Below are 27,925 nucleotides of genomic sequence, written 5' to 3' on the forward strand. Positions count from 1 at the left end.
GTAACAAAAAACTTAATGTGGGACAAACAGTAAGTGTACTGATCCTGAGAGGCATTCAACATATGAAGGGCATGTCTTCTGAATGTGTGAAAAGGTGCTGAAATTTAGTCTATGTTTGTATTCTCCTTTATGCCTCAAATACCTTTAAAACTGTTGTTGCTGCTTTTTTGCCTAGAGTTGTTTGGGTTTCAGTGAGGATCCATCAGCTCCATGCTTCTGGAGATAAAAATAAGAAAGGGGTCTATGTTATGACCACTTTTCCTTTTATTTGTGATCATTTTCTACAAAAATCTGCATAGCTTTGTGTCTTTGTGATCACTGATCACTAGTGACAGAAGGCGATTTGTTAACCTGCGGAGATCAAACGTGACAGCCTTTCATTAAAAGCTTTTAATGAATGAGACTTTAAGAAGAGGGTCAGAACCAGAGCCAATCAAAATGTGGGACAGGGAGACGAGAGATAAAAATGCTGCCCACCTGGTCACCCCGTGTGACTACTGACAACGTGACAGAACATGAAACATTAATGGAGTTGCTCCTCGGCTGAGCTGTATTATCAGATAGCTGCACTCTTCTTTTGCTTGGCGGATGTAGATAGAAGAAAGAAAATAGTTCCTGCACAAAGCTGCTCTCAACAGTTTGTAGACTTTTATTTTTTATTTTTTGAGTAACCAGGTCATTATTTCTGGACAGAAACATAGCTGCTGAGTTATTAAAATGGATTTTTTTGGTAACATAATGTAACTTCTACCATTTATTACATTCAAGAGAAGGCAGATGTCTCCAAAACTTGGCAGTCAACGGCAGAACAATTTAGATGGATAAACAGCGCTGCAGGCCAAAGGAAGAATATGTAGCTGTCCCTTTAACACTCCAGGAAAATAGATCTGATAGCCTGCTGTCATACAAAGAGAAGACCGAGTGATGAGGAGTGGGTTGTAATGTCTTTTTATGTCAGTTTTTTTCCCCCCTTTTTTAAATAAACAGTATAAGCACAAACCCGCTGCTTTAATCCCTCCCCTGGCAAGTCGACAGACATCCAGGCCTTTGTGCGCCCTGCTTTTCTAAATCCATAATTTACTGTAAACAAACTGATGGAAACCTTTCCCACAGTGATGTGTCACTGCACAAAAAGGATCTTCCGCCAGCAGTCTGATGTAGGTGGGAGGACTGTGATAAATAAATTGTGATAGATAAATAAATAGGCTGTACCGTGTTTTCACCAATGTTTGTGTGTGTGGTTTGGTTTGTTAGGTGGTGGATGTGCGGCTGGTGTCGGTGTTTGATGCCAGGGAGCTGGAGCTGGTTATTGCAGGCACCGCAGAGATTGACCTGGCAGACTGGAGGAACAACACAGAGTACAGAGGAGGTATGGAAGGGGGGGGGGGGGGTGGAGGTTGGGTGCAAGGAGGTGGAGGAACGTACTGACAGCTTAGCCTAATGCATGCCCCGCCTCCGGTCCTGCAACATGTTCATTCACAAGTGTGCCACAGCCACTAAACCTCTGCTCTGAGAAGTATTTCCTCATTCATTCATCTCAACTGGTCCAGCGATTTTAACACTCGGGGAGATGCAAGGAAATAAGACTACACACTACTAATAAAAACCATAAAAAAAATCCATCTTCACCCCGAAGAAAGTTCAAATAGGTGCATCTGTTTAAATGTCTCTAGCCCCTAAAATGAAGGTGGTTGTAATTCAGTTTTTCTTTCTACTGTTTGAGGGACACAAGCAGTCCTACCTATTTTGTTTCTGATACTGACACCTTGGCTTTGGGTGTCTACAGATATCAAATACTGATCCAAGACTAGCTGTATTCATGAGAATTATTCTTGTATGTGTATGTAGGCATCCGTGTCGGCTTAAAAACTGAAAAACATATATAAACATTTGCAAATGCATAGAAATTATATTTATTAGTGAAATTATGCTTGAAAATGGAATAAAATGAGTTAAGTGGCACAGACACATGACAGACCTTTATGTTATAGTGAGTGTACTGAAAAACTTTTGCAAACACATAAAGAAAAGCTGGTGATCAACAAGTTTATAATATCTCCAAACTGTTCATGCTTTGTTGCTAATTTAGCTCCGCTGTGAGCAACCAGTACACTGCTGCTCTCTTGTCGCCTTACAAATACAAGACAGCCACCTTAAAAGGGTTTTATGTTGAAAGGTAACAACCCTACAATATTAGAAAATATTAGAGAAAACCCGAACGATCAGACCCCAGTGACAGTAGGAAGGAAAACCTCAATTTTAATAGGAAGAAACCTCCAAAGAACCAGGCTCAGGGAGGGGTCGATAGCTGAAGCCTCTGACTGGCCTCAGCGTCAACTGACTTTGAAGAGGAAGAAGTTTGTTTTGGTCTTTATATGACTGCACCAGTGCCCAACTTAAGATAAGGAAGGATTAATTCGAACAGAAAACCATACAAAGCTACCCTAGAATAAAAATTTGAAGTTTGAAATGAACTGAACAAAGCCCCTTTAATTAATCTGAAAAGACTGAAGCCTTACCTAAAATTAATCAAGTTGTTTTTCACAATATATAATAATTCTCCTGTGAACAAGTGATTAAATTTGCAGGGTAACAGCTGTACTGGACTTCACTTAATGTTACTCTGCAATAAGCTTCAAACCTTTGGAGTTATTACAGCGTATGCGGTGTACAGTCAGGCTGCAGGTGCCGGTGTCCAAAGCCATCACATTTAAAGGCTCTTTAGGGTTCTGGCCAGCAAAGTTGAAAAGGCGCCAGCAGCTGAGAGACAGAACAAAACTCGAGCTGACAATCGGCCATGACTCAGTGTCAGGGCGCTTTTAATGGACGAATCGACTGAGACGCACCAAACCGCTGTGTCCATCAAACATTAAGAAGCAGAGCCAGCTCACAAACCTCAGGAACAGGGGGACGGACGCCCTTATTATTTGTTATTCGTCTGACTCATGCACCATCGCTGTCTTATCTCCCCACAGGTTACCATGACAACCACATAGTGATTCGCTGGTTCTGGGCAGCTGTGGAAAGATTCAACAACGAGCAGAGGCTGAGGCTGCTGCAGGTATATATATTGTACATATATTTATTAGTTTCAGATGTAGTCATTCTTGTATTTTGCTTGTTTACATTATTGTATTTTGCACAACTCTGTTGCTTGTGAAGCTCGCACACAAGAATTTCACTCACATGTGCTGTACCAATGTACCTGCACATGTGATGTGACAATAAAAGTGATTTGATTTGATTTTGATTTGATTTGAGGTAGGGCACGAGGGGGAGCGCATGCACACAGGATGCCCCCGTGTGGACACCGCCTGCAATTACATTTTTTAATATGTTTCTAATTCTGCAGGAATGTCCCATTTATTTAAACAAGGTGTATTCAGTTTTCTGATTTATTTAACACTGAAACAAAGAACCTGAGAGTAAGTGAAATAACCCAAACTTTTTATGGCCTAAACACTGACTACATTTCATCCTTTTCTTGACTCTCTTCTCTCCTCAGTTTGTGACGGGCACCTCCAGCATTCCCTATGAGGGCTTTGCCTCACTACGAGGAAGTAACGGACCTCGCCGATTCTGCGTGGAGAAGTGGGGGAAAATCACCTCCTTACCCAGGTAACCTCACCTTTTAGGGACTATACAAAAATGAATAATAGCAGAGACATTGTAGAGTGAATCTTTTCAAAATAAAATGTCCATAAATATGAACGCTGATCAAACAGGTATGAATAAGGGCTTTAACGGGCTGTTTAGGTTGTTAAGGCTTCATATACGTCACCTCTGTTACTTTTTTTGTAAAATATGATGGGAGAGATACGACACAATTTTAGGGCGTAAACACACTTAAGAATTTTAGTGGATTTATTTATGTGTTTCTCTATGGGGGACCAAAACCGACAATTTCAAACAAATATCTAGTAAACAAATAACTCAAAAGAAAACTTAATTTAAACTTAACTTAAAAGAAAATTTAACTGCCATTAAATCACTGAAAATACATAAAATAATGACATAAAATTTAAGACAAATTTATATTTCTGTATTCATTCGCTTCTTTCTTAATTTGATATAATAGGATATCAAATTAATTATCATACAAATTTGATATAATACGTATGACATTTATCTACCTTTTTAATGCCTTTTTATTTATTTTATTTTATTTTTATCATATTAATTAATTAATTTTTATTTGTTTTTTTTCTATTATTTTCCCCTGGCTTTTGCATACATACTGACATCATTAGACTAAAAAAATGGAAAATGTAACAAAAAATAAATGTTTAGGGGCTCATTACAAATGTTAAAAAACATAGATGCAAACATAAAAAAACAGAACCATCAATTTATGTCACATTTTATATAATAACAATTTACATACATTTTTTTTGGTTTGTTTCTAAGACAAATAAAATATTAATATTGTTAAAAATATATTTTTTTAAGTGAAGTTTAAAAAAAAAAAAAAAAAAAGCAATACTGTTTCTGATCAAAGATCATATTCTGATTTTGACGTTCATTCACAGCGTTTTAATTCATTATTTAAATGTTGGGTTTTTTTGTATGTTTTTTGAATGCAAAGCACTTAAGGTCAACTCTATTGCTATTTCTAAATGTTCTCTATAAATACAAGTGACTAATAAAGACGCAGCATACCTGCAGCTCTGTAGGGTATAAGTGCAGCAGTTTTCTTTTTGGGTGTATTATTTGACAGGAACAAAAGCAGAAGAAAAATCTAACAGATGACTCATCTCATCATCTGTTTCATAAGGTCTCGCTGTGTTTCCACAGGGCTCACACTTGCTTTAATCGTCTGGACCTCCCGCCCTACCCGTCCTTCTCCATGCTCTACGAGAAGCTGGTAACCGCTGTCGAGGAAACGAGCACGTTCGGCTTGGAGTAACCTCAAATTGGCCGACACCCAGGAGAGAGAACCATCTGGAAATCTGTGTTCCTCACTTAGAGGCATTAAAAATAAAACTAATATCCTCAAAAGGCAACTAAACCCCCCTCCCTTCCCCTCCCTGGATGACGCTGCTGTTTTTTCCGACTGGCTTTACATCACTCGGCACGCCGGCTTTGCTCTGATTCTCCACCTCCGACAGCTTCAGGACAAAAGACGGAGAATCGGAGGATGGGTTGAAAAGCTGTACAGTACAATTTCTTGTTTTCATGGTAACCTTTGTTCACTGAGCCACATGTGTGCTTTATCTCTTTAGTTAATGGCCTTGGTTACTGGATTTCTAGCACCTCCTCCTCCACCTCCTCAGAGACAGCTGCTCCAAAAACCCACTGAGTTCCTTTTCCCTTCTCTGGACCTCAAAACTGTGCCCGTCCCGCTCCGGGGCTGCAGTGATATGAACTATAAGACACACCAATCACCTTTGCACAAATACACACTTAAGCATTGTCTTTGTATTATGAGTGCAAACCAGTGTTTCCCCCGAGAGTCTTCATCGGCGCGGGAAGAAGTGACATTTTAGTCTTTAAACCGAACGCTGGCTGCTTGTTCGAAGAGAGGGGACACACTGGTGTGCACAAATACACACTGAAAACACACCTGTTCTCACAGTTTAGAACCCCAAATGAGCTGGACATGGAGTCGCAGGTCATCGGCGGTGCTTGTGCGCAGCGTCAGTGACACATTGTGGTAATGACGGCAGGTTTGAGGTCAGGACTGTTACCTTCAGTTACTGCGACACCACAGCCCAAAAACATAAAAAAAAAACATGTGACACATGAACGGTTTCAACAGAAGCGCAAGGTTCCTGTCTTACAACACATTTCTCATGAGCAATAGAGGCACTTTCTGACATAACACACAAAGTCCTCCCCAGCCAGTGAAAGTGATGAATGTACCAAACCAGTGACTGAATGTATGAACCTCGAGCAGGAAACAGAAGTTGAAAGGTTTCAACATAAGCGTGACTCGGTTTGTTTAAGCACTGATGATTTATAAATGCAATGATGGCTCATGAGATGCATCTATGGTGCTGCCAGCTTGCTCGGGGGATCAGGGCTCAAATGAAAGAAATGCCAAACTAGGTCACAGGTCGTAACATTTCCTGGGAGGAAAACATTTTACTGATAACAACCCTCAAAAATAACCCAATTCCTTGATTAAACTGATCATTGGGCTCATTTTTATGGTTTTTAATGGCTTTATTTGTGTTTATCGCATCTATATTCTTTCATTTACCAAGGATGCATATTTTAAAGTGTTTTAACTTAAATATTTATCTTTTTAAATCATTTTTTATGCAGAAGGACATCTCAGTCTGTTAGCCATGCACTAACATTAGTCACTGCAAAACATCACAATGCAGTAATTAGGAGGAGAAAATTACAATCATATCAAATTTTATGCCATTAAAAAATATATATATTTCACTCATGTAACACTTTTCATGGTTGGACCAATAAGATCCCCAAAATGATAAAATAGAAGTCACTGATGGAGTGCAGTTGTGAGGAGAAGACAAAATGTTTTCTTTGCAGCTCTCAGTTCAACTCAGACTTTGACAGGACAGTGGAAGGTCAAAATAATGGCATATACCCATCACTTTTTACATTTTACACTTAACTAATCATCACAAAAAGCAGATCCACGATTTTAAACATCATGTATAGCAATTACTACTGTTACTGCTAAAGTAAAAGAAGGATTTAGGAATAAAAATCCACATTTTAAGTATCAAAAATAAATTTCTGGTATTTTTAGAAAACTAAACTGCTTGAAAATAGTTTAAATTAATTGCATTATGGTGCTTTTAAGTTGCATATAAACCTTTGCTTTCATAGATGTGCAGCATCTGAGGTCCAACTCCCCTGAGCAACGCAGTGGCCGCTTTGATGCATCGCTCTAGTGAATGGCTATTAGATGTACCATGAGGCATTGGTGGGATTATTTTAGTGCCTCTTGGGAATGAAGTTTTATTTCTTTGCAAACATGTGACCAGATCCAAGCGTCTCACTGTAGGAGCTGCAGTTTTTAAAACAAAATATCAGATATCAACACCAGAGGGCAGCAAAGTCCCACTCAACTCAAACAACCAATGGTCTGGTCCTCTCTGAGTGGCTTCCTGACCAGGGTAGATTAAGATGATGATGATGGCCTTGTACTTTAGAACTTGTTGCATACAGTCCATGCCAGACAGTAGTTTTGTCTCTGAAGCATGTGATCGAACATTGAGTGCACTCACACACACAAACTCATTTTCTACAGGGTGCATGCAAGATTACACCTACTGTACAGAGTCCTGTTGGAGTTAGACCACAGGGGCTGGAATAGTGGTAGAGATCCCCACCTGCGATGCGACATGTGTGGGCAGACTTTTGTATCTGAGCCCCGCCTCCCTACCCACACCTCTCGCCCACCCCCGCCCTAATAATGCATGCAGGATCTTCCTGGTCAGCTCCGTGAGCTGGACCTGGTAGAAACTCCTAGGTGGCGTTGTGTTATAGCTCGATATTGCATGCTGAAATAGTGCAACACACTGTCCTTACTAGCTTTTTTTGCATGAGGATATTGCTATACATTCAGACAAAGGGGTGAGGGAGCTGGTTAAATTGTGCCACTCCAGTTGTGGCGCTCCGGTTGTGGCGCTCCACCTGAGGCGTGCGCCCTTGTGCTCACCTGGCACTGTCGTACCTTTAGCTCGTGGGAACAAGGCGGAGGATGATGGTGTTTGTTAGCTCTCTCCGTGACAGTGGAACAGCGAGTATTTTGGCAGCATGCTTCGAAAACTTCACATGTGCGTGTCTGCCTGTCTCAGTCACAGGCTGATGGTCATGGTTCATTGCTGAACAGGTAATGGATCAATAGGGCTGCTTTTGATTTTGTGAGAGCACATGTATGTGTACCATGTGTGGAGTCCTGTTTGTCTCTTTGTATATAAATGTATATGTATGTCTGTCCTGTTGTGTGTTTAAATATATATATTTTGCACCGGATGTACCAAAGGTTTGGGGCTTGCAAAGTCAACCATTAGGCCTGCTCTCTATTTCAGTCGAACAACCACACATTCCCCCCTCCTCCCCACCGCTGTTTCTGGCTCACAGAGCATCACCTCATGTTTGCTTGAGGAGCAGATTTGTGGCATGGGCAGCGACGCTTCACGTTAGGATATTCACCCGGTTGGGTCAGTTTCGGTTCACCATCAATTTGAGGCTTTTCAGGTGCAGATGAAGACTGCTGCACCGCTCGTCTTTCTGTGTACATCTGACAGGACCCGGCTCCAGTTTTCAGAATTCCACTCTATGCAAAGCTCCTGTATGTGTGTGTGTGTCCATTTCACTCCAATGATTGTAATAAAAGAACAAATGGAAAATTTTTATGAATGATTCACGATCTTACTTATCTTTTACTAAAGTTATCTAATATACAGTGGCTTGCAAAAGTATTTGGCCCCCTTGAACTTTTCCACATTTTGTCACATTACAGCCACAAACATGAATCAATTTTATTGGAATTCTGTGTGAAAGACCAACACAAAGTGGTGTACACGTGAGAAGTGGAACAAAAATCATACATGATTCCAAAAATTTTTTTTTTTTACAAATAAATAACTGAAAAGTGGGGTGTGCGTAATTATTCAGCCCCCTGAGTCAATACTTTTAGAACCACCTTTTGCAGCAATTACAGCTGTCTCTACCAGCTTTGCACATCTAGACACTGAAATCCTTGCCTATTGTTCTTTGCAAAACAGCTCCAGCTCAGTCAAATTAGATGGACAGCGTTTGTGAACAGCAGTTTTCAGATCTTGCCACAGATTCTCGATTGGATTTAGACCTTGTCTATGTTTTGTGATAAACCATTCCATTGTTACCCTGGCTTTATGTTCAGGGTCGTTGTCCTGCTGGAAGGTGAACCTCCGCCCCAGTTTCAAGTCTTTTGCAGACTCCAAGAGGTTTAGTAGGCAGGGATAGCTCAGTAGGTAGAGTGGTGGCCCCATGATCGGAAGGTCGGGGGGTTCAACTCCACTGAACAGCTACCCTGAGGTACCCCTGAGCAAGGTACCGTCCCTGCTCCCCGGGCGCTGCATTGGTGGCTGCCCACTGCTTCACTGGGCGAATGGGTTAAATGCAGAGGAACTATTTCCCTATGCGGACTAACACATACACATTATTACACATTTCTTCCAAGATTGCCCTGTATTTGGCTCCATCCATCTTCCCATCAACTCTGACCAGCTTCCCTGTCCCTGCTGAAGAGAAGCACCCCCAGAGCATGATGCTGCCACCACCATATTTGACAGTGGGGATGGTGTGTTCAGAGTGATGTGCAGTGTTAATTTTCCGCCACACATAGCGTTTTGCATTTTAGCCAAAAAGTTCAATTTTGGTCTCATCTGACCAGAGCAGCTTCTTCCACATGTTTGCTGTGTCCCCACATGGCTTGTGGCAAACTGCAAACGGGACTTCTTATGGTTTTCTGTTAACAATGACTTTCTTCTTGCCACTCTTCCATAAAGGCCAACTTTGTGCAGTGCACGACTAATAGTTGTCCTATGGACAGATTCCCCCACCTGAGCTGTGGATCTCTGCTGCTCGTCCAGAGTCACCATGGGCTTCTTGGCTGCATTTCTGATCAGCGCTCTCCTTGTTCGGCCTGTGAGTTTAGGTGGACGGCCTTGTCTTGGTAGGTTTACAGTTGTGCCATACTCCTTCCATTTTTGAATGATCGCTTGAACAGTGCTCTATGGGATGTTCGAGGCTTGGGAAATCTTTTTGTAGCCTAAGCCTGCTTTAAATTTCTCAATAACTTTATCCCTGACCTGTCTGCTGTGTTCTTTGGACTTCATGGTGTTGTTGCTCCCAATATTCTCTTAGACAACCTCTGAGGCCATCACAGAGCAGCTGTATTTGTACTGACATTAGATTACACACAGCTGCACTCTATTTAGTCATTAGCACTCATCAGGCAATGTCTATGAGCAACTGACTGCACTCAGACCAAAGGGGGCTGAATAATTACGCACACCCCACTTTTCAGTTATTTATTTGTAAAAAATGTTTGGAATCATATATGATTTTTGTTCCACTTCTCACGTGTACACCACTTTGTATTGGTCTTTCACATGGAATTCCAATAAAATTGATCCATGTTTGTGGCTGTAATGTGATAAAGTGTGGGAAAGTTCAAGGGGGCCAAATACGTTTGCAAGCCACTGTATGTCAACAACAAACTGTGTTAATGGTACCAAAGTATATCATGAAGGAGGCCTCACCCTGATTAAACACTCCTCTACTAAACCTGAGGTTTCTGTCCAAGTAACAAAAGGAAAAAGGATAAGTGAAGCTACATTAATATATTAATGATGCAGATATTTAAAGATATCAGATTGGAATGCATGCAGTAATGAAAATTTGGTTTAGATGCTGAGGGCTGTGTTAAGCTTAGATCATTGTTAATAAAGGTACACATTGTACATACACAGTGGATGGTTTTATGTGGAAGCAACCTTGTGCGAGAAAGAGAAACACTAGATGAAATGGCAAAAATAAATAAATTTTAAAAACTTATAAGTTCTGATAATTTTGTAGAATATTTTGTCAAATTTGTGAGATATCAAATCTAAATTTCCATTGATATAATTTAAACTTTTCATCTTACAAATGTATTTTTGAAATAAGTTTTTTAGTGTTTTTAAAGACACACGAGCTAAGAGATTTAAAATCTTGAAAACTGAGTTCATATGTGCAAGACCTAGATATGCATTTTCTATTTCATGATTGGCATTTTCCATCTATAATTACAATAAGTCACCATTATTAGATAGTATGTCAAGGTGATGAAGTGCTATTATAATAAAATTATTGTAAAACTGAAAAATCATATCACACATATATACCATATGTCTTATATTTATAATAAAAAACAAACAAACATTAAGCTTGTTATTTCACAAATATTGTAAATTAAATTAACTCTCATAAGTTGGACTTTGACAGTCCAACTTTTGAGTATTAAGATTCATTATTTATTTATTTTATTCATTTATGTTTTCTGAACTTCGAACCCGCTCCTTTAGTGACATGAATAGGCTGCCATATGTCGGCCGTGTCCAAATTCAAACCTTTCAACTGAACGCAAAAGCAGTGCGCATGCGCACTGACGCGTCGACGACGTTGTCAAACAGGGATGTGAAAATGATCGCAAACTGTGCGGACAAACTCAATGAGCGGACTAACAGCCGACCGCAGCGGCAGCTCGGATAGGTTTTGTGTTAACAGCCCATGAGTGCGGACTTTATAGACCCAAGCTTCGCTTTTCTTGAGCTGAGGAAAATCGGTTTAAGTCACTTTTTAAGTGCCGTCGAGCTAACTTAGCGACAGTTGAGCTAGCCGGGGAGCTGGAGCGGCGCGCGGTGACCGGCTGAGCTAACATTAACATGTAACTACGGCGAAACGAGCAGTGGTAACGTTAGTTTAGCTCATTTTCACCGTTTCTCTCACTTCTGCTCGGCGTTTGGCACCGTTTTCAGCCGGGAAGCAGCACCGAGGAGGAGAGGAAGATGTCTCGGAGGCGGCTGGACAGTCGTAGCGGACTCTCCGCCGGACTGCTCGGCGAGATTCAGACTCCGATCAGCACGGAGCCGCTGGAGACTGTGTACGAGATCACCGGGGAGCTGGGCAGGTGAGTCCGCCAGAGAGTGCACCTGCTGTATATGACACCTGGGAGCTGTACCTGACACTATACAGTCAGATATTTACAGATGAAACTCAGTTTCTGTATTACTATCACTTACTAAGAAAGGGTTACTACTTATAAGTCTTTTGTTGTATTTATTTAGTACTACATTTGTGAAGTACAGGTACAGGAACGCACCGTCCAGTGCCATAGAAGGTATCAGCTTTACTGTAGACATGTAAATACACGGCTACTGATATAGGGAAAGTCAAATATCTCAAAATCACCAAAGTAAATGTCAGATGATAGGACGGATGTTTCTCTGGTGGACAGATGCGTCGCACTGTAGGAGCTGTGAAAGATTTCCCATGCCTGTTGTGACAGTGGAGCTGAATCAGTTGGAGACGGGGACAATATATATAGCCTACCGGCTACATCTGTTATTAGTGTTCTTTTCAGTGGTGTAGAAATAAGAAGAACTAAGAAATCAAGTGTTAAAAACATGGCGTGTGCTTACATTTCCTAGTAGGTGCACGTCAGTGTTTTTCCAAGCATTTCTTTATTTGACTGTCATTGCTTTGAAGATAAAGCAGAGCAAGAAGGCACATGTATGCATGTAACTTGCTTCTTGTTTGTGTCTTTCATAAGTGAACTTTACACAGTCTGGTTTCCAAAAAAGGAGAAGTAGACACCTGACATTTTTAAAGATCACATAACCCTCCTACTAAATATTCACCAAGCTTAATTTAGGATTAAACAGTACCTCTTCACTAACGATCACTACACATCAAGCACCCTTTTCCCAGAAAGAAAAAGAAAAAAGGTCCTTACTGGGAATAACCTTTAATGCAAGGGCTGACTGGGAATATTAGGTTTGGAGCATTGTATTGCTTATGTATCTATTTATATTGATTAAAATAAAGAGCATGCTTGTAACAATGCTTTCTCAGGTAAATGCGCTCTCAATCTGTGCATCCAGTATGCTATGAGATTACTTTTCTACTAACGGATAGGCTGTAAAATAGTGACTCCTGCATAGATAGATAGAATATAGATTTTGAGGGATGTTTGAAACTATTAGGCTGATATATATCCCTGGCTGATATAAAGCTAATATATATTATATTATATAATATAATATAAAGCTAATATAAAACTTTGTATCTGAAGGTATTTAAAGTCTGATGTTCTTTAAAAGACACAAAGTTATTGCTGTTATAGAGCACAAACAACACTCTACCTAGTCGAAAGTGTGCATGACCAAATACTGGGCTAATTGTGCAGTTTCACCTAAGTACACATGAGCTTTGTACCGAATCATTAATGTATTCTTGAGAAAAGAGGTTTTTAGTCTGTTTAGTCTCTCGAGGTGCATGTGAGTAAAATGTGTTGCAGGCTTTCAAAGGGGTTTTCGTTTACAATCTATGTACAGCAAATATTTTGCCCACTTTAAGCAAAAAAAAAAAGTTATTTATTGAAATTTGTGATTGCTACATGAATTATGGTTAATCTTATACAGCAACAAAATGCTGTTCATAAACATAAAATTTTCATGTCAAAACATTATGTTTTTGAATGAAATTAACCAAGACGATACACCTATATATTAAAAATCTGAAACTTGGTGCATCCTCTGCTCTTCTAAGACTGTTTCAGGACTCCTTACAATTACTCCTTACAATACCAGAGTTGTGGAAAAATTTAGTGTCAAGCTTGTCATTCAGTTTTTTGTGAATATAAAATACTTGGTGCTCAGCAAAGAGGCAAAAATAACAGTAAAGTCATAAACTTATTTTTAAAAGGTAACACACAGTGTAGTCAACCCCCAAAGGCTGTGTTTTGAGCAGGAAAAACCCTGAAGTTGTGTTACAGTGAGTAAAAACTAAAGTAGTAAAAATATCACACTCATTTTAGTCCATGGGACTAAAAAGTCCTGTTTGATCTCTAAAAACACGCCAGTAAATATTTCCCTTTCTTTTTAACTGCAATGAAAAACAGTCTGAAAACATTCAGCTGGTTTAGGACAAAGGTTCAAAAGAGGCTGCAACCTTTTCCCCATGCCCTTCCTGTACCAGACTACAGGAAGTAGTATTTAATTTGGAAAACGGTTAAACAGCCTAAGAGATGATCAAATAGATCTCAGTATTCTGTATTTACTGACTCAACTGTCATTAGATGTATTTTAAAATTTACACACCACCATGGAACGGGTTAAATCTGTCACACTTGAGTTTTTCTGAGTAATTTAACTTTTAAGACATTTTCACAGTGTGGAGTGAACCTGTATCTCCACAAAAGAAATGACAGTGAACAGGAAAATCTAAGCTTTTAGCCATCAAACGGTGTTAGACAAGGGCCCTTTGGTAGGCTGGTAATGGCCTCTGTCACCACTGGCCTATGCAACAGCTAAAATAATCTAAGCCAATCTTAACAAGAATTCCCAGGACTTTCACCGCATGAAGTATTTCTCAACTTTTACAAGTAATCATACCTTATTAAGATTCTTATGATTTATTGCAGGAATTCATATTCACAACCAGTGGCTGGATTTTAACCTCTGTGCAGAAAGGTTTAATAGCTCTAATCTGCTCTTAACTGGCAGGTGCAGATTTCCAGAAAGTTCCGCCTTTAATTACAGTTTGTGCAAAAGAACTCTTACATCATGTCTGCAGTTTCCTTCTGATATATCTGTTGTGCCAGTGATGGTGGGGTGTAGTTTAACCGTTAAATATTGATGGCTTTATAAGGGTAAACTTGTCCCACTTACTATGACAATTTTCCACACTTTGAAAAATTCAGCATGTTTCAGATGAGTTGTGACTCAAAAAGCATTCCTGTTGAAACCACACCTACAATAACAGTTAACAGTTTTTAACAGTTTTTAACATTTACTACATCACAACAAGGAAATGCACAAATCCACAAAGACTGTTACATAAGACCTTAAAAAACTTCTATTTATGTTTATGTGAAGTTGCATTCCAGTAAAATACTGTATATATTGCCCCTGACCACATTTACTTTGTAGTTACCTTAAAAAATAAACCTAAAATGTCCTGTTCTGCTTTAACTTGAGGCATAAACTGAGACAGAATATAAACATTAGCAGAGGAAAGGTTTGGGATGAGGATTTAATTGTTGTCATGTTGAGGGACCCAGATGGGTGGAGACAAATGCCATACATGGCAGGAAGAAGACCCCAAAAACTGACCAATTCTGAGCCAAGAAAACATCAGAAATGATTGGTTCTCAACGTGAGGTTAGTCATTAATATGCCACTGTGTGGTTTACTCACTATGAAAAAATCCTAATCCTAATATTAACATGCACACTGAAATCTTTGTTGGCCCAAGAGTGATTCGTTTGTCCAGGAGACTAATTATTAGTGTATTAGTGCTAATATGAAGGAGTAGAGACCAAGAATGATAATTGGATAGTTAAAACATAAAACAGGGTTGTCATTTAATAAGCAGGTAGAGAGAGGCAAGAGGTTAAATTACAGAGGTTAAGACTATACAGCATGAAAACTGAGAAAAAAAATTATATTTACTTCTTTTCTGCACATACTCTACAGAAAATGTTTTTTTTTTTAGCATTGAGTGTTAATAAACAGGAAGAGTTGAGCAAATGTGCTACCTTGTCACATGAAAGAGGAGGTCTTGCATGACTGTTCAGATAGAAAAAAAATTTAAAAATCCCCAAATTTGGAAAATTACCAGGTTAGCAAAATATTAAACATAGCCCGTAACAAACTAGATTATATGAAGTAAAAACAGCTCAGTAAAATAAAATAAGATAGCTCAAGAAGGAGCTGCAACAACACACATTTGAAGGACAGCTGATGTCACTTATCTGTGTATTCATGCTGATACACTGACCCTAACTTTTTGCATGTGCTGGCTGAATAGCTCAGATCGAGTCATGCAGTGTAATGCACTAAGTTAATGGTGATTGGACTCTGGACTCTAAGTCTTAACACTCCAGCCTCTGACCGGGGAGGTGACTTTATTGTACAGTGGGAAAATATGAAGCCTTGGTATAAAAGGAGACCTTTATCATGTGTTTGTGTACGAGCCATGGCAACCGCAGGCAGCTGATGATCATATCCTGACAAGCCCGAGGTGTGTTTGAAGTCATTATGCGTCACGCAGAGCATTAAAGTGTAGCTAGTGTTAGTCTGCAGGAGGAAGGAAACAAGTACATGTGGAAAGCAGACTTAAGAAAGCAGAACCGGCTTGGGTTACTTCTGCTCGCCACTTTGTTTGCAATTTGTTAAAACAGGAAGTTCTGATGTGAAATGTGTTAAAACTCAGTGATGAGAACATGGCTGGCACAAAGGTGTTAATCTTAAACTGTAGTAGCTCTACTTTTGAATTTAAGGTAATTTCCCAGCTATAACTAAATCCCTAAACAAGGACCTTTCACTGTGTGTCCTTACTTATTTATTTATTTGTCAGAATGAAGCTTAAATGCTTCTGTTGGTTGTTGCTGTTCATGGAATTAATTAAAAACACATCAATCATCATTTGTCTGTGTATTTGAAATGACTGTAACGTGAGATAAGATCTTGATCTTAAAAAAAACAACAACCCCCCAACAAAACACCTTTTTGGCAAGTGTCTTCAGAGGGAGCTTATTCTGTTACATCTCCTCTTCCATTGGTGGATGTTCGCATTAAACATGGTTAAAGTTTCAAATATTGAGGTCAGTAATCTTGTCAGCTGAAAGCTCAGGCTTCGGACTGCTCTGAACTCTGTTTCAGGCCGGTCTTTCTGCCCTTGGCTCTGTATGATGTCATTGAGAGGGAATATCCCTAGTATGACCGTTTCAGGAGCAACACTGTTGTTTACAAGGTGCAGCCAAATAAAAGAAACAGGTAGTTGAGTTGTAGAGACTTGTTGTAGAGTTGTAGAGTCGGCTTTTCACCAGAAATCTTTTCATTTTCCTGCTTATTAAACTAAACCAAACTACTTCTGACCATTTAATATACATAAATATCTATTCTACTTAAATAATTGAACTCCCTCGCTAACAAAGCAAAGCAAATTTCCTTTAAGCAGGAAAAGAATATGTACAAGAAGACATGAAGGTTTAACATGGTGGAGGCTTATATGCTATCACATGATGTGCAGGATGTTTTAGCACAATTCAAAGAACTCCTTCTGGGTCTGTAACCTAGAAAAGTTAGGTTTTCCTAGAGAGCTGAAATTAGGGCTGTTATCTGCACAGCTGGTAACAAGGTGAACTTTAAACAAAGTTTAAAATACGTATTAAATATTAAAATAGCTCTAAAATGAAGTTTAATGACCTAAACAAATGGTTACCACGGTGACAAAGCATGGCAGTAGGCTGTTGGAAATGTACTAGCATTAGATAACACTCCCGCACACAGAACCTGTTATCTAATGCCATTTCTGTATTTGTATAACACCTTTATCACAAAGTCACTTACAGATATTATGTTGTAAAGGCTGGACCACATACTAATCAGCATTTTCTGCATAAAATGAAACATATTAATCATTATTTATATTTGACTTATATTGGGGAAAGTTTGCGGTGAATCATGTTGGAGATATTTAGCCATCTAAATTAATCTTACAGTGGATAATGGCTCAAACCACAACATCTATCAGGGTTTTTCCTGCACAGAAAAAAAAATGATGGAAACAACCAAAGAAGCTTTCGTTTTACATCAAAGGAAAATCACCAGCACTTTGATAGACAATTTGTAAAAATATCTGAAACATTTTTTTACGCAATGGACAAAAATAAAAGGAAAGAAAAGTAAAGATTTCTCTTAAGTTGATGCCAAAGGCCAATTTGTAGCCTGGAAAAAAGCCTGTTTATATACACTTATATGTATATGTATAAGATGGTGTAATAACCATGACTTGACCCATTGGTTTCTGGCATTTGTGCTAAGGAGAAGACTAAAAAAATCCTAACCAAGTTCTTCTAGAAACAACTCCAGCGAATGAACTCCAATATTAATAAATGGAACCTAACAAAATGTGTTTAATCAAATTGATATTGCCCCATAATAAGGTTTAAAAAGCTGGATTTAGTTATACTTACACCTCGCATGAGCAGAATTTCAGAACATAATGGCCTTGACCTAAATGCATGGTAATTCATGTCCTGGATATGTTAGCCAGGAAAAAAAAATACATTTACTGACATCTTTACTACAGCAAGAATTAGAAAGAAAAATCTCACCTTATCGCTACAGCTGAACCCAGAAACAGACAAAATGTTTTTGGGTCTGTTTTATCCATGACCTTGTTCATTCCCAGAGTTCATTACCAATGGTGAGTGTTGAAACATAGGATGGTAAATGTCCTATACAGAGCCTACATGACTGCGAGGGCAGCACTAATCCATCTGTCAACCTCACACCCCACAAAATTCAAACCCTGTAGGGTTATCATAAAAGAGTAGAAATAACTACAGAGGCCACTTGTCTGTGTAGCAGGCTGTAAACATGTTTATTTCTGCTGTAAAGTTGGACATTTTAACATGGAAGCCTCCAGTGGGTATTAGAGGAACTGCAGTTTTTTCAATTGGTTTTGATTTTTGACTATGGAGGTTTTTACTTAAACTTTATAAAAGCTTTACTCAGGCATTTCCTGTTTAATCAATATAACTGTAAAAAAATAAATTAAAACTCAGCTTCAGTTTGTGTATTCTTGTCCTGCTTTTTTTTCCTCTCAGGGGCAAGTTTGCTGTGGTGAAGCGGTGTGTGGAGAAAACCACAGGAAAAGCGTTCGCTGCCAAATTCCTAAAAAAGAGGAGACGAGGTCGTGACTGCCGGGCAGAGGTCATCCATGAGATGGCTGTCCTGGAGATGGCACGTAACAACCCCCGAGTGGTCAACCTGCATGCCGCTTATGAGACGGATCACGACATTGTCTTAGTGCTGGAATAGTGAGTTCACACAAACTTTCTGCCTGTTTTATTTTTATATATGCTGCATCCTATTTAATTCATACATTTTACTTGAGTGCTTCTATTTTCCTCAAATACGCCAAGCCAGCAGTGAGATCCTGTAAACGCTTGTATGAGGGCGAAGTCCTGTTTGTCAAGTCCTAAGGAGCTGCTAAATTAGCAAACAGCTCATCCTTCATAACAGGTTTATCAGGAATAGGTTGAAAGCTACAGCAACATGCTGGAAGCTTGAGCTGAAGGTGACCTGAACCACCGTCCTCTTAGTCTTGACCTCTTAACCTTTCCTATTTAAAAGCCCTTTTCAAATGAATGTCACGTCCTTTGTCTGTGCCGCCATTTGTCTTGTCACTTTGTACAATCAAAACTGAAACTGGAAGATTAGATATGAGAATACATGAGGACTTGTTGAAATGAACTGCTCTGTTTTTTCTAACCACACCTGTAATTGTCATTGGAGACACCTTAATCCCCTCCAAAGTGCAAACATGGTAAACAGCTCACTTTGTTGATCTAAGACAGTCTGGAAAATAATGGCCTGGTCCTTGTTCCAGAAAGCAGCTTCAGCAGTATTCGAAGCCAACTTTAAACTCAGAAAGTAGAAACTCCTGAGGTTGAGTCTGTATTCAACCTGAGATTGTGCTTGAAAATCAGATAGATCCATCGCCGCCTGGATCTTTGATACTCAGATTTGCCATGGCAATGGCTAAATAAATAGCAAAGCCTCCATTTTGATGCAGTGATAATAGAAGTATGGACAAGTTTCTTTCTTAGGCCTCAGTGCCAATCGACCCAGAGACTGAGTAGCAACCACTGGTTACTAGGGAAAAATCTGTATTCCCCCAGCTGTTCAGCAAGCAGTCTGGAAGCTGCTGAGTGCTGCACCAAATACATCCCTGAAATTGCTTTAGTCGCTTGCCGATTGCTGTGGTTGGTATTTGTTTCCATAGGAAACTCCCTGCTAAGCAGTCGTGAAAAGTGTGATGCAAACTGGAAACAGAGACACTGTGCCTTCAAAGTAAAGACTTTCTGTGATACAGTTAATACATTAGATAATATGTTTTAAAGACTACTGACCAACTTCTTCCAGGAGCAATTTGTTGACAATCTGCATTTTCCAGCATTACAAAGCTCCGCTACAAACTGGAGTGATAACGTTTTGGATCTATGAGTCATAATGTCTAAAACAGATTGTGAGGATTGTTTTTATCTTTGCCAAAGACGTACCACAGTTCTTTCTTATTTTGTCATGCAGGATTTACATTGAACCTATTCTGTAACAGCCACAAATAACAAGGAAATTGTAGGTTTCTGTTACAGAACACCGCACAGAGTCATTGTGGGCTGATTTTGTTAAATGGCGTGTGTAGTCACAGCTGTCTTAGAAAGATGCAGATTAATGTGCTCTAATATGAGCTTTAATATCGACTGTATGAATGAAACCCAGCATCAATCAGCTGCTTCAGGTGAAGCAGGAGGAAGGAGTCAGAGAGGAAATCTGCCGGCAAGCAGGTGAAATTCAAGTTGGCTCGTTTTTATGGAAAATAAATCCCAGCATTTCCTGCATCTCAGTATAAACAAACTCAAGGTTTCTAGAACAGGAGCAGTAATCGATCATGCGTGGCAAAAACTTGCTATGTAGTGCACCTGTTTAGAAATGTCTTTACCCGCATCCTGCTGTCTAGTTTCTGCTTTCTCAGTTTCTCCACCTCTACTTTTGTTAGCATGTTTTGAATTCTTATTGAAAGTCTTTCTCTGTCCGGCTATTTTTACTGATTTATCTCTCATCTGTTTACTTTTCCATTAGAATTCCTTGTTCTGGATCATAGATGCATTCCTCACCTGAATTATTTCATTCAGTCTCGTGCAGTTCCCTTATTCTTTATCAATATATCTTTATTTCATACCTGAGTGTGAAGACGCTGCATCAGCCAGCTGCCATTGCACATGCAATGGTTATTTACAGCTAACTGAGCTAGAAACTAAAATTAGGTGCAACACTTTAATTAAATGAAATATAATAATAACAAGAAAGTAGAAATGAGGCCTAGATTTGACGTACTTACAAAACTAAGTAAATAAAAATACATGGGACTTATTTTGATTTACTTCTTTTTTTTCTTTTAAATGTGGTCCAATTTTTCAGCAAATTAAGTTTTATTGAGGTTTAAGTTTTAAATCTTTCATTACTTTATATACTGCCGGGCAGATTAAACTACAGGGTAAGTCAAAAAGAATCATATGATTTGTAGTAAAAGCTAAAAGCTCGCAGTAAACACATGGCTGAACATAAAGCTCTACATACAAAACTTACAGTGTTTACAGATGCTCAGTGTGTCCCCCTCTGGATGCATGGCATGCCCATACAATAGTCAAGCTCGTCACGTACTTTTGTATGTGTGGAGTCTATGCAGCTACTACTGACATAGTGCTAACTACTGTCAACCGAGTGAAACTTGCGAAAAACAAACCAGAATTTTCTCTTCAGCTTTAGGCTTGTTCTTAACTCGTACCGACATTTTGCTTGCGATTACAGCAACAAGGATATAAATTCAAATTCAGAAATGGCAGTTAGAAGCTTGAGTTATCTGAGGTGTAGTAAAACTTTCTACTTGTACATTTTAGCGCTTCAGTCTTCATTTGTGTGCCTGCAGTGTTTTTGGTTTTTTTTGGTTTTTTTGCAATGACTAAGCAGGAAGGAGGTTCTCTTTCTCAATAAAACCTTACCACAACATGCAGGATCAAACCTGCGTCCCTCTGGCTGTGGGCTGGAGACTAAAACCACTGCACCACCCTTTGATCCATAAATGCATTTTTGTTTTCTCCTGTGGAAACTCTAACACACACACACACAGTCTGTATCAAACTGGTCTGTGTTTCATATTTCACCAGACATTCCTTCTTGTCTCCTGTTCATGCAGTGCGGCCGGTGGAGAGATATTTGACCACTGCGTATCCGACGAGCTGCTGCCCGAGGCCCAGATCACGCGCCTGATCAGGCAGACGCTGGAGGGAGTCCACTACCTCCATCAGAGCAACTTGGTCCACTTAGACCTCAAGGTATTCAGACACATCCAACCAAAGTGAATCTATTTTTAACCGTTTACTCAACTCACCACAGACTTAACCTTAAGTACTCGGGTGTTTCCCTTCTCTAAGCGCTCAAAATCCTAAATTCCTTTTTTAATGCCACAGTTAAGCCTAGAATCAGGATTGTAGAGAGCATGGAACTGACTTCTGCTGCAGTGACAGCAGGGTGTGAAGAGTTTTGTTGCCGCTACATCAGGGTCAAATCGAGTGTCCACCACCTGAGCCCCTAAGAATCAGCTGATTTTTTTTTTTTTGTATAGGACTACAAAATTAAATCTACATGTTGATACCAGGATCGTCACACACCTCTGACTCTCCTGGGCCACAACAATGGATTAAATGTGTGGGGTTTTTGTCTCAAAAATTCAAGATCTTGACTAAATACCAAATCTTAGCAAATGCCTTTGTTAAATGTGTTATTTTACTCATGAGGGTGGGAATTTTACATGTCAACATAAAACTGTCATCACTGTCAGGAATACTTGTCATTTGACCCACAGGTCCTTTAAAAAGAAGTATTGTATTGTCCTAAAATCAGTTTGGGTGAGTGTGAGGGACCAAGCTGGTGTGGCCTGAATAAGACAGATAATGTTGTAGAAAGTGAGTTTCATTTCACTTTTTTCTTTTTTACAAGCAATTTGAGCCTTTTAAAAGACATCGGCTAATCCCAGACCTGATCAAAGTAATAAAAAACAGTGATACAGCAAATTAACTTCTCAAACAGCCAAACTGAACTGACACAACAGAAAAAGGAGAACTTATACTGGCTGACCTCAGTGCATTTACTTTAAACGAGCATATTTTCAGCTTTCATGTGTGCAGATTTGGTCTTAAATTTCATTTCAAGTTAAATCAATAAGTCTTATTTATACCTGTGAATACCCTGTGATTACAGGACAGTCACATACAGCACTAAATGTTCTCAGACTGTTTTAAAGAGAATGGCGCAATATCATAAGAGTCGTTTATTTAATTAAATAACTGTTTCCTGTGCAGAGACATTCATCATGAGGTGAATTTTGCAATCAGAAATGAGTTTTATCCCTCGAGCACTTCCTGCTTTCACTTTGTTCCCTCTCTGCCTCTCTCAGCCACAGAACATCCTCCTGACCAGCCTGTCGCCTCCAGGAGACATAAAGATCGTGGACTTTGGCCTGGCACGCAGACTGGGTGCGGTCGGAGAGCTCCGAGAGATTCTTGGCACACCTGAATACGTGGGTAAGCTGACGCTCATGAAACAAAGGCGGCAGCGGACATTTCACACATATTTATAGACAAACATCATGCATTTGATCAATTCTTACCCAACATGTGCATTTTACTGTGCTAGCTCCTGTGAGAGTGGATGAGTGACACACCTATAAATAAATGCAGAAAGAACCATGAGTCAGTAATTAATCTGGGAAATTACACAGAGATCTTTTCTCTTCCCACTGTTGACTGACAGCTTTTACTTTTTTTCTTCTTTTTTTCTTTTTCTTTTTTGTATTTAGCTCCAGAGATCCTCAACTACGAGCCAATCACAACGGCGAGTGACCTTTGGTGAGTATATCTGTACTAAATGGGCTATGGTTTAACCCTTTGGAAGGAGCGGTATCACCACTTGTACTTTGCCACTTCCAGCATGAAGAGAAAGTAACATGAACTCCACCACCAGGAGAATAAAAGCTGAGCTTAAGCTGCGTACGTGCTGGAAGTGACTCTCAGCGATGTGGTGACCAGTGACCACAGCACAGGAAGTCATTTTACATCGTGGGCCACATGCAACCCACTTTGATCTCAAGTGTGCCAGACCAGTGAAACTCTGCTTTTTGTCAGAGTACAATTTAGTAAAGTTTAACCACATGTGTAATCCCTGACATATTTTAAAATAAGGAAAGAAGTTCAATTTAAGGAATATATCTCAGTTTTTCCACATGGGAAAGGAATGCTGCTTTAAGCTTAAATTGTAAGAAATAAATGTTTAAATTTACAGATAAAGTTCTGTTAGCACTTTTGCAGACTGTCCTACCATTTATAAAAAAACATTTTTGTCAACTGACAGAATGTCTTCTTTTTGGAGTTTCTTTTTCTATGGTAAACCCACTGTGAAAATAATACATTTCCAAAGTAGATGGTGAAAAACCAAAACACTTTTTGACATTTTATTGTCTATCTATTACTGCTCTATTACTTTGACTTTGGTGTAGTATGAATGGCCATAGGTGAGGTTGAAAAAAAAAAAAGTATAAAAATATGGTTAAGTCTGGAAAATGTAAAGCAAGCCACAAATTTTAAAGCTCATTCCAGCCTCACATTTCCTCACATTTGTGGAGCTGTAAGTGAATTTAAAACGTAAAGTATTTACTTGGGTTGATTTAAAAGAATTGGTCACTGTGAACATAAATCTAAAACATATGCAGCTTCATTAGAAAAACATCACAAACTGGAAATGAAAGTGAAGGCGATCTTCGGCAGTGTGGGTATTAATGTAATGCTTCCCACTTCTTTTGTGGCAAATGCGATGAGAACACATCGTTCTTCTTATTTGTTTTTCTAAGATTATTTCAGATATTTTGCTTGTGTCATTTAGCCTTCAGACTCTCCATGTCTGATATGTCCTGTGTGTGTTTCTCAGGAGCGTGGGCGTCATCGCGTACATGCTGGTGACGGGCGAGTCTCCGTTTGCTGGGGACGACAAGCAGGAGACGTATCTGAATGTTTCCCAGGTCAATGTGGACTACAGCAGGGAGGCCTTCTCCAGGGTGTCTGAGCTCGCTGTGGACTTCATCCGCAAGCTGCTGGTCAAAGCACCTGAGTGAGTAAATGACAATCTGTGTGCGAGAGTCTGTGTGCGAGTGTAAGAGTGTGGGTGTTTTAACATAACTTCCATGTAACAGAGAGATGAAAATGAAAACATAGCTGTGAACAGAACCGTGATGGATGTTTTTCCAAGTCACGTCATGTGTTGTTTTAAAGTTTTTCCACTGGTGTGTGATGGATTCACACTCATCAGGCAGCATGCTGGGCTAAGTATGATCTCATCAGAACTAGTATGTCAAGAAGAACCTGCTGGTGTTAATCTATAAAGGAAGAAATCTGGTTGAAGGAAAGATCAGATTGTTCAGTGAAACACCAGCACCTCGATCTCTTTGCATGAATGTGTCTAATCGTTGGACTGTCTCTGTTTTGACCGTAGGGACCGGCCCAGCGCCGTCGACTGTATGAGTCACCCCTGGCTGTGGCAGCAGCCGCAAATCTGCATGAGCCCGGAACCCGCCGCCACCGCCTTCCGTACCAGGAGCTGTGGCACAAAGTGGGCGGCCCCTCACGAAGACTTTGAAGACAAGGAAAACTTCCTGGAGTCATCCCACTCACACGCAAAAAGGTTTCGCTTCGAGGAGGATGCTGACTTTTGAAGCTACAAAAATGATAAGAGGGAGATGAAGATGCAGCGGTGATCACTTCTTCCTCTGAGCTTTTAAATTGTTTTAAGTCTCCTGGAAACCAGCAGCGTGCCGGCCACCATTCACCGTTCTGTTTATACTGATCTACTCAAACCAACCAAAGATAACCGGCTAAACTCTGATGTGTCGCTGTTCATACTGTACAGTACGTCTCAGTTAATGCGGTGTGTTTAACCTCAAGTATTTAATTTCCTGTCTTAAACCCACTCTGTGCTGATGAAGGCTGCTCCGGAGGACTTCCAGGGGAATCTATGCAACATTTCTGGTGCTTCTGAATTCTTTGCCTTAACTGTGGGAAGTTGACTCACCTGGAGCTGCTTTCGGTTGCACTTGTGCTTCAGCTGAAATGTGTGATATAGAGATTAGCGCCTCTGCTATGAGGAAGTGAGATCATGTTGTTCTTTGCATGTTTAAAAGAGGCAGCAGCGTTATAGTGTTTCAGGTTTCTATCTGTAGATAAAATCCGCTGCTGCCCGCGTCAGGGTAACTTCTCTGTCGCATCAAAGTCAGATAGCGGCCACATTCGGGCCTGATCAGGCCTGCTTTTGGCTAGTTATAGCAGCTGCTTTGTGGGCCAGATGTGGCCTGGGAGACATGGTGGAGTTAGGGTGATGCTCCTTTGACATCTGCCTTGTGTAAGGTGGAATCGGTGCCAGATGTGGACCACATTTAGGACAAACATTCCTTAATAGTGCTGCAGATAAATCCTTCAGAAAAGGATACAAGCAACAACATTAGTGGAGTTTTTTTCCCCCCTCTGGAATTCACTTACCAACTTAATTTTTTCCATTTTCCAGCCTATTAATATTATTAAACAGATTTTTAACCATCAAGGTTCAGTTTCAAAGACTTCCAGGTTTTCAGCATTTTTACCGCGAGGAAGTTAAATAGTAAACTAAAGCATCCCTCCAGAGCTCCTGTGTCTCATTTTTGTTTTTAACCATAACATGAGGCAATTTAACCATAAAAAAACAGAAAATATGCAATGAAGCCTTTATCAGCATGGATATCTTATAGTCAGTCTTCTGAGCCAAAATTGAGTATCGGTTAATAAAACCCACTATTTCTACACTCCCACAGCCCTGTTTGCAAATTATTTTGAAAATAAGTTTAGATACGCCACAAAGAAGCTTCTGAAGTCAACTTCTACATGATTAGAGGGAAAATTTTGACTCTAGGATATTAAAAAGGGACAGGTCAGAGTAACATTATCTAAAAATAGTTTTGGTACCTGTATCCACTCGTGAAAGAGTTTGCTGCATGATTGCCTTTAAACCTGATGTCAGACTTGGATTTTCTCAACATATGCTTCATACTGAGGGTTTAAACGTAGCTCAGGGTCTTATAGAAAGCTCTTTAAAAAAAAAAATCTAAATATGCACCTTTCAGTGTTAATCTGCATTTAGGTTATTATGAAATTTCTGGCTGGAAGTGTGCTGCAGTAAAAGTAAGTATAAAGGGGTGAATCAGCCGAGTGGGCCGTGCCCGCACTTACTCAAATGATTTCCTCCCTGAGCTGCGAGTTCCTCTTAGAGGAGAAACTTTAGCACTTAGTGTGTGCAGAGCCTTCACTTAGACCTCCTGCAGTCCTCCGCAGGTCCGGGTGCCTCAAGATTTCATCTCAGGGCTGCTGCTCACTCTTTGTTTTCTATTCTTAATGTTATTCTCACAAGCTGATTATTATTATTATTATTATTGTAATATTTATGTGCTGGACTTCTATTTTTTATGTAAATAATGCACTCACGTGTCTTATAAGCAGAGATTCAGGTGATGATGAAAGGAAGGATTAGTCAATGAGGTGGTTCAGGAAAGTGAAGTCAAAGTGGGGAAACAGAGAGGTGTCAGATGGTTTTTAGAGAGGAAAGAGGTGATTAAACAGGAAGAGTGAGTGTGGGAAGAAGTATTTCCTGATGGTTGCTTTAAGTTGTGGAGAGGTGATGAGAAAGTAGGGATGACTATTTCACAGAGGAGCCAAGGTGCCACCAGCAACAAATCCTGACCTCAGACAGTGGCAGCTCTCAACCTCCAGAGAAAACATTCCTCTGGTTTTATTTTTAGGTGCCAAACCCGAACGGGACCACACTGCGTGCGTTTGTTGTTGCTGTCAGCACAAAGGCCTTTGTGTATCTGTGTGTGTGTGTGTGAGGAGGCTGAGCCGTGCTGTCGTCCTTTATAACTGGAACGCCACACTGTAAAAGAGCAGACTGCTGTAAACGGAAATAAGCTTGAATCCATCTGCTCTGAGAATAAAAGGTTTGGAGTTGGTTAAATCTGCAGAGCAGGTGGGTCTGACGTCACTTTGGTGCCGACGCTCCATTGGACCATTGTCTCCGTCAGACTCTTGCTGTAACCGTCGTGTTGTTTTTGTACAGCTGCTGTTGTTCTCGCGTCACTCGGCGGCCTCGGAGTGTGCGAGCACTCTTTGTGTCAGTGCCGCTGATGTCACTCAGCGTTCCTCTTTGTTGTCTTGAGACTGAAGGATTACTGTATGTCAGAATGAAACCTGCCACAAGCACAAATAAATCAGATCTACCTTTATTCTGCTTTTTATGTTTTGGGTTTTTTAAAGTATGAGCGTTCTGATTGCATCTGAAATAACTAAAAAAATAATTTGTATTCTGATTAGCTTCAGGCTAATGTTAGGCATCACAAAGCAAACTGGAAAAGCTCATTAAAGACTGTAGAAAATAAATGGTGTCTGTGCTTTGATATTTTTCCAGCTCCACGCTGCCCCCTGTTGGCCCTGCAGAGCTGAGAGTTCATACTGGGTCATACTGTGTCAGTGTGTACCAGTGAGCAGGCACAG

At 39.9% G+C, this 27,925-nt stretch overlaps 2 protein-coding genes across 6 annotated transcripts in view; both read left to right on the forward strand.

Annotated features, from left to right (window-relative positions):
* The window catches only part of hecw2a (HECT, C2 and WW domain containing E3 ubiquitin protein ligase 2a), a 46,821-nt gene extending 38,482 nt beyond the window's left edge, over positions 1-8,339 (forward strand). For all 5 annotated transcript variants that reach the window (XM_004559090.5, XM_004559094.6, XM_004559091.5 and 2 more), the window contains 4 exons: positions 1,255-1,369; positions 2,976-3,061; positions 3,506-3,618; positions 4,795-8,339. In XM_004559090.5, coding sequence (XP_004559147.2) covers positions 1,255-1,369; positions 2,976-3,061; positions 3,506-3,618; positions 4,795-4,906 — 426 coding nt within the window. In that variant the 3' untranslated portion in view covers positions 4,907-8,339. The remainder of the gene's footprint in view (positions 1-1,254; positions 1,370-2,975; positions 3,062-3,505; positions 3,619-4,794) is intronic.
* A 2,762-nt stretch (positions 8,340-11,101) lies between these two features.
* On the forward strand, positions 11,102-27,657 carry stk17b (serine/threonine kinase 17b (apoptosis-inducing)). Its single transcript, XM_004559095.2, has 7 exons — positions 11,102-11,641; positions 18,350-18,562; positions 21,502-21,640; positions 22,762-22,888; positions 23,164-23,212; positions 24,288-24,467; positions 24,849-27,657. Exons 1-7 carry the CDS (start codon positions 11,520-11,522, stop codon positions 25,066-25,068), a joined length of 1,050 nt encoding a protein of 349 aa, XP_004559152.1. The 5' UTR covers positions 11,102-11,519; the 3' UTR covers positions 25,069-27,657.
* The last annotated feature ends 268 nt before the right edge of the window (positions 27,658-27,925 follow it).

Source organism: Maylandia zebra, linkage group LG16 (assembly GCF_041146795.1).
Source record: "Maylandia zebra isolate NMK-2024a linkage group LG16, Mzebra_GT3a, whole genome shotgun sequence".
Lineage (NCBI taxonomy): Eukaryota > Metazoa > Chordata > Actinopteri > Cichliformes > Cichlidae > Maylandia > Maylandia zebra.

Excerpts from the sequence above, each read along its gene's own strand:
- stk17b (XM_004559095.2), top strand. The coding sequence starts at position 11,520 with ATGTCTCGGAGGCGGCTGGACAGTCGTAGCGGACTCTCCGCCGGACTG. Across the intron at positions 22,889-23,163 it reads TGGCACACCTGAATACGTGG|CTCCAGAGATCCTCAACTAC; the intron begins GTAAGCTGACGC and ends TTTTGTATTTAG. Across the intron at positions 24,468-24,848 it reads CTGCTGGTCAAAGCACCTGA|GGACCGGCCCAGCGCCGTCG; the intron begins GTGAGTAAATGA and ends TTTTGACCGTAG.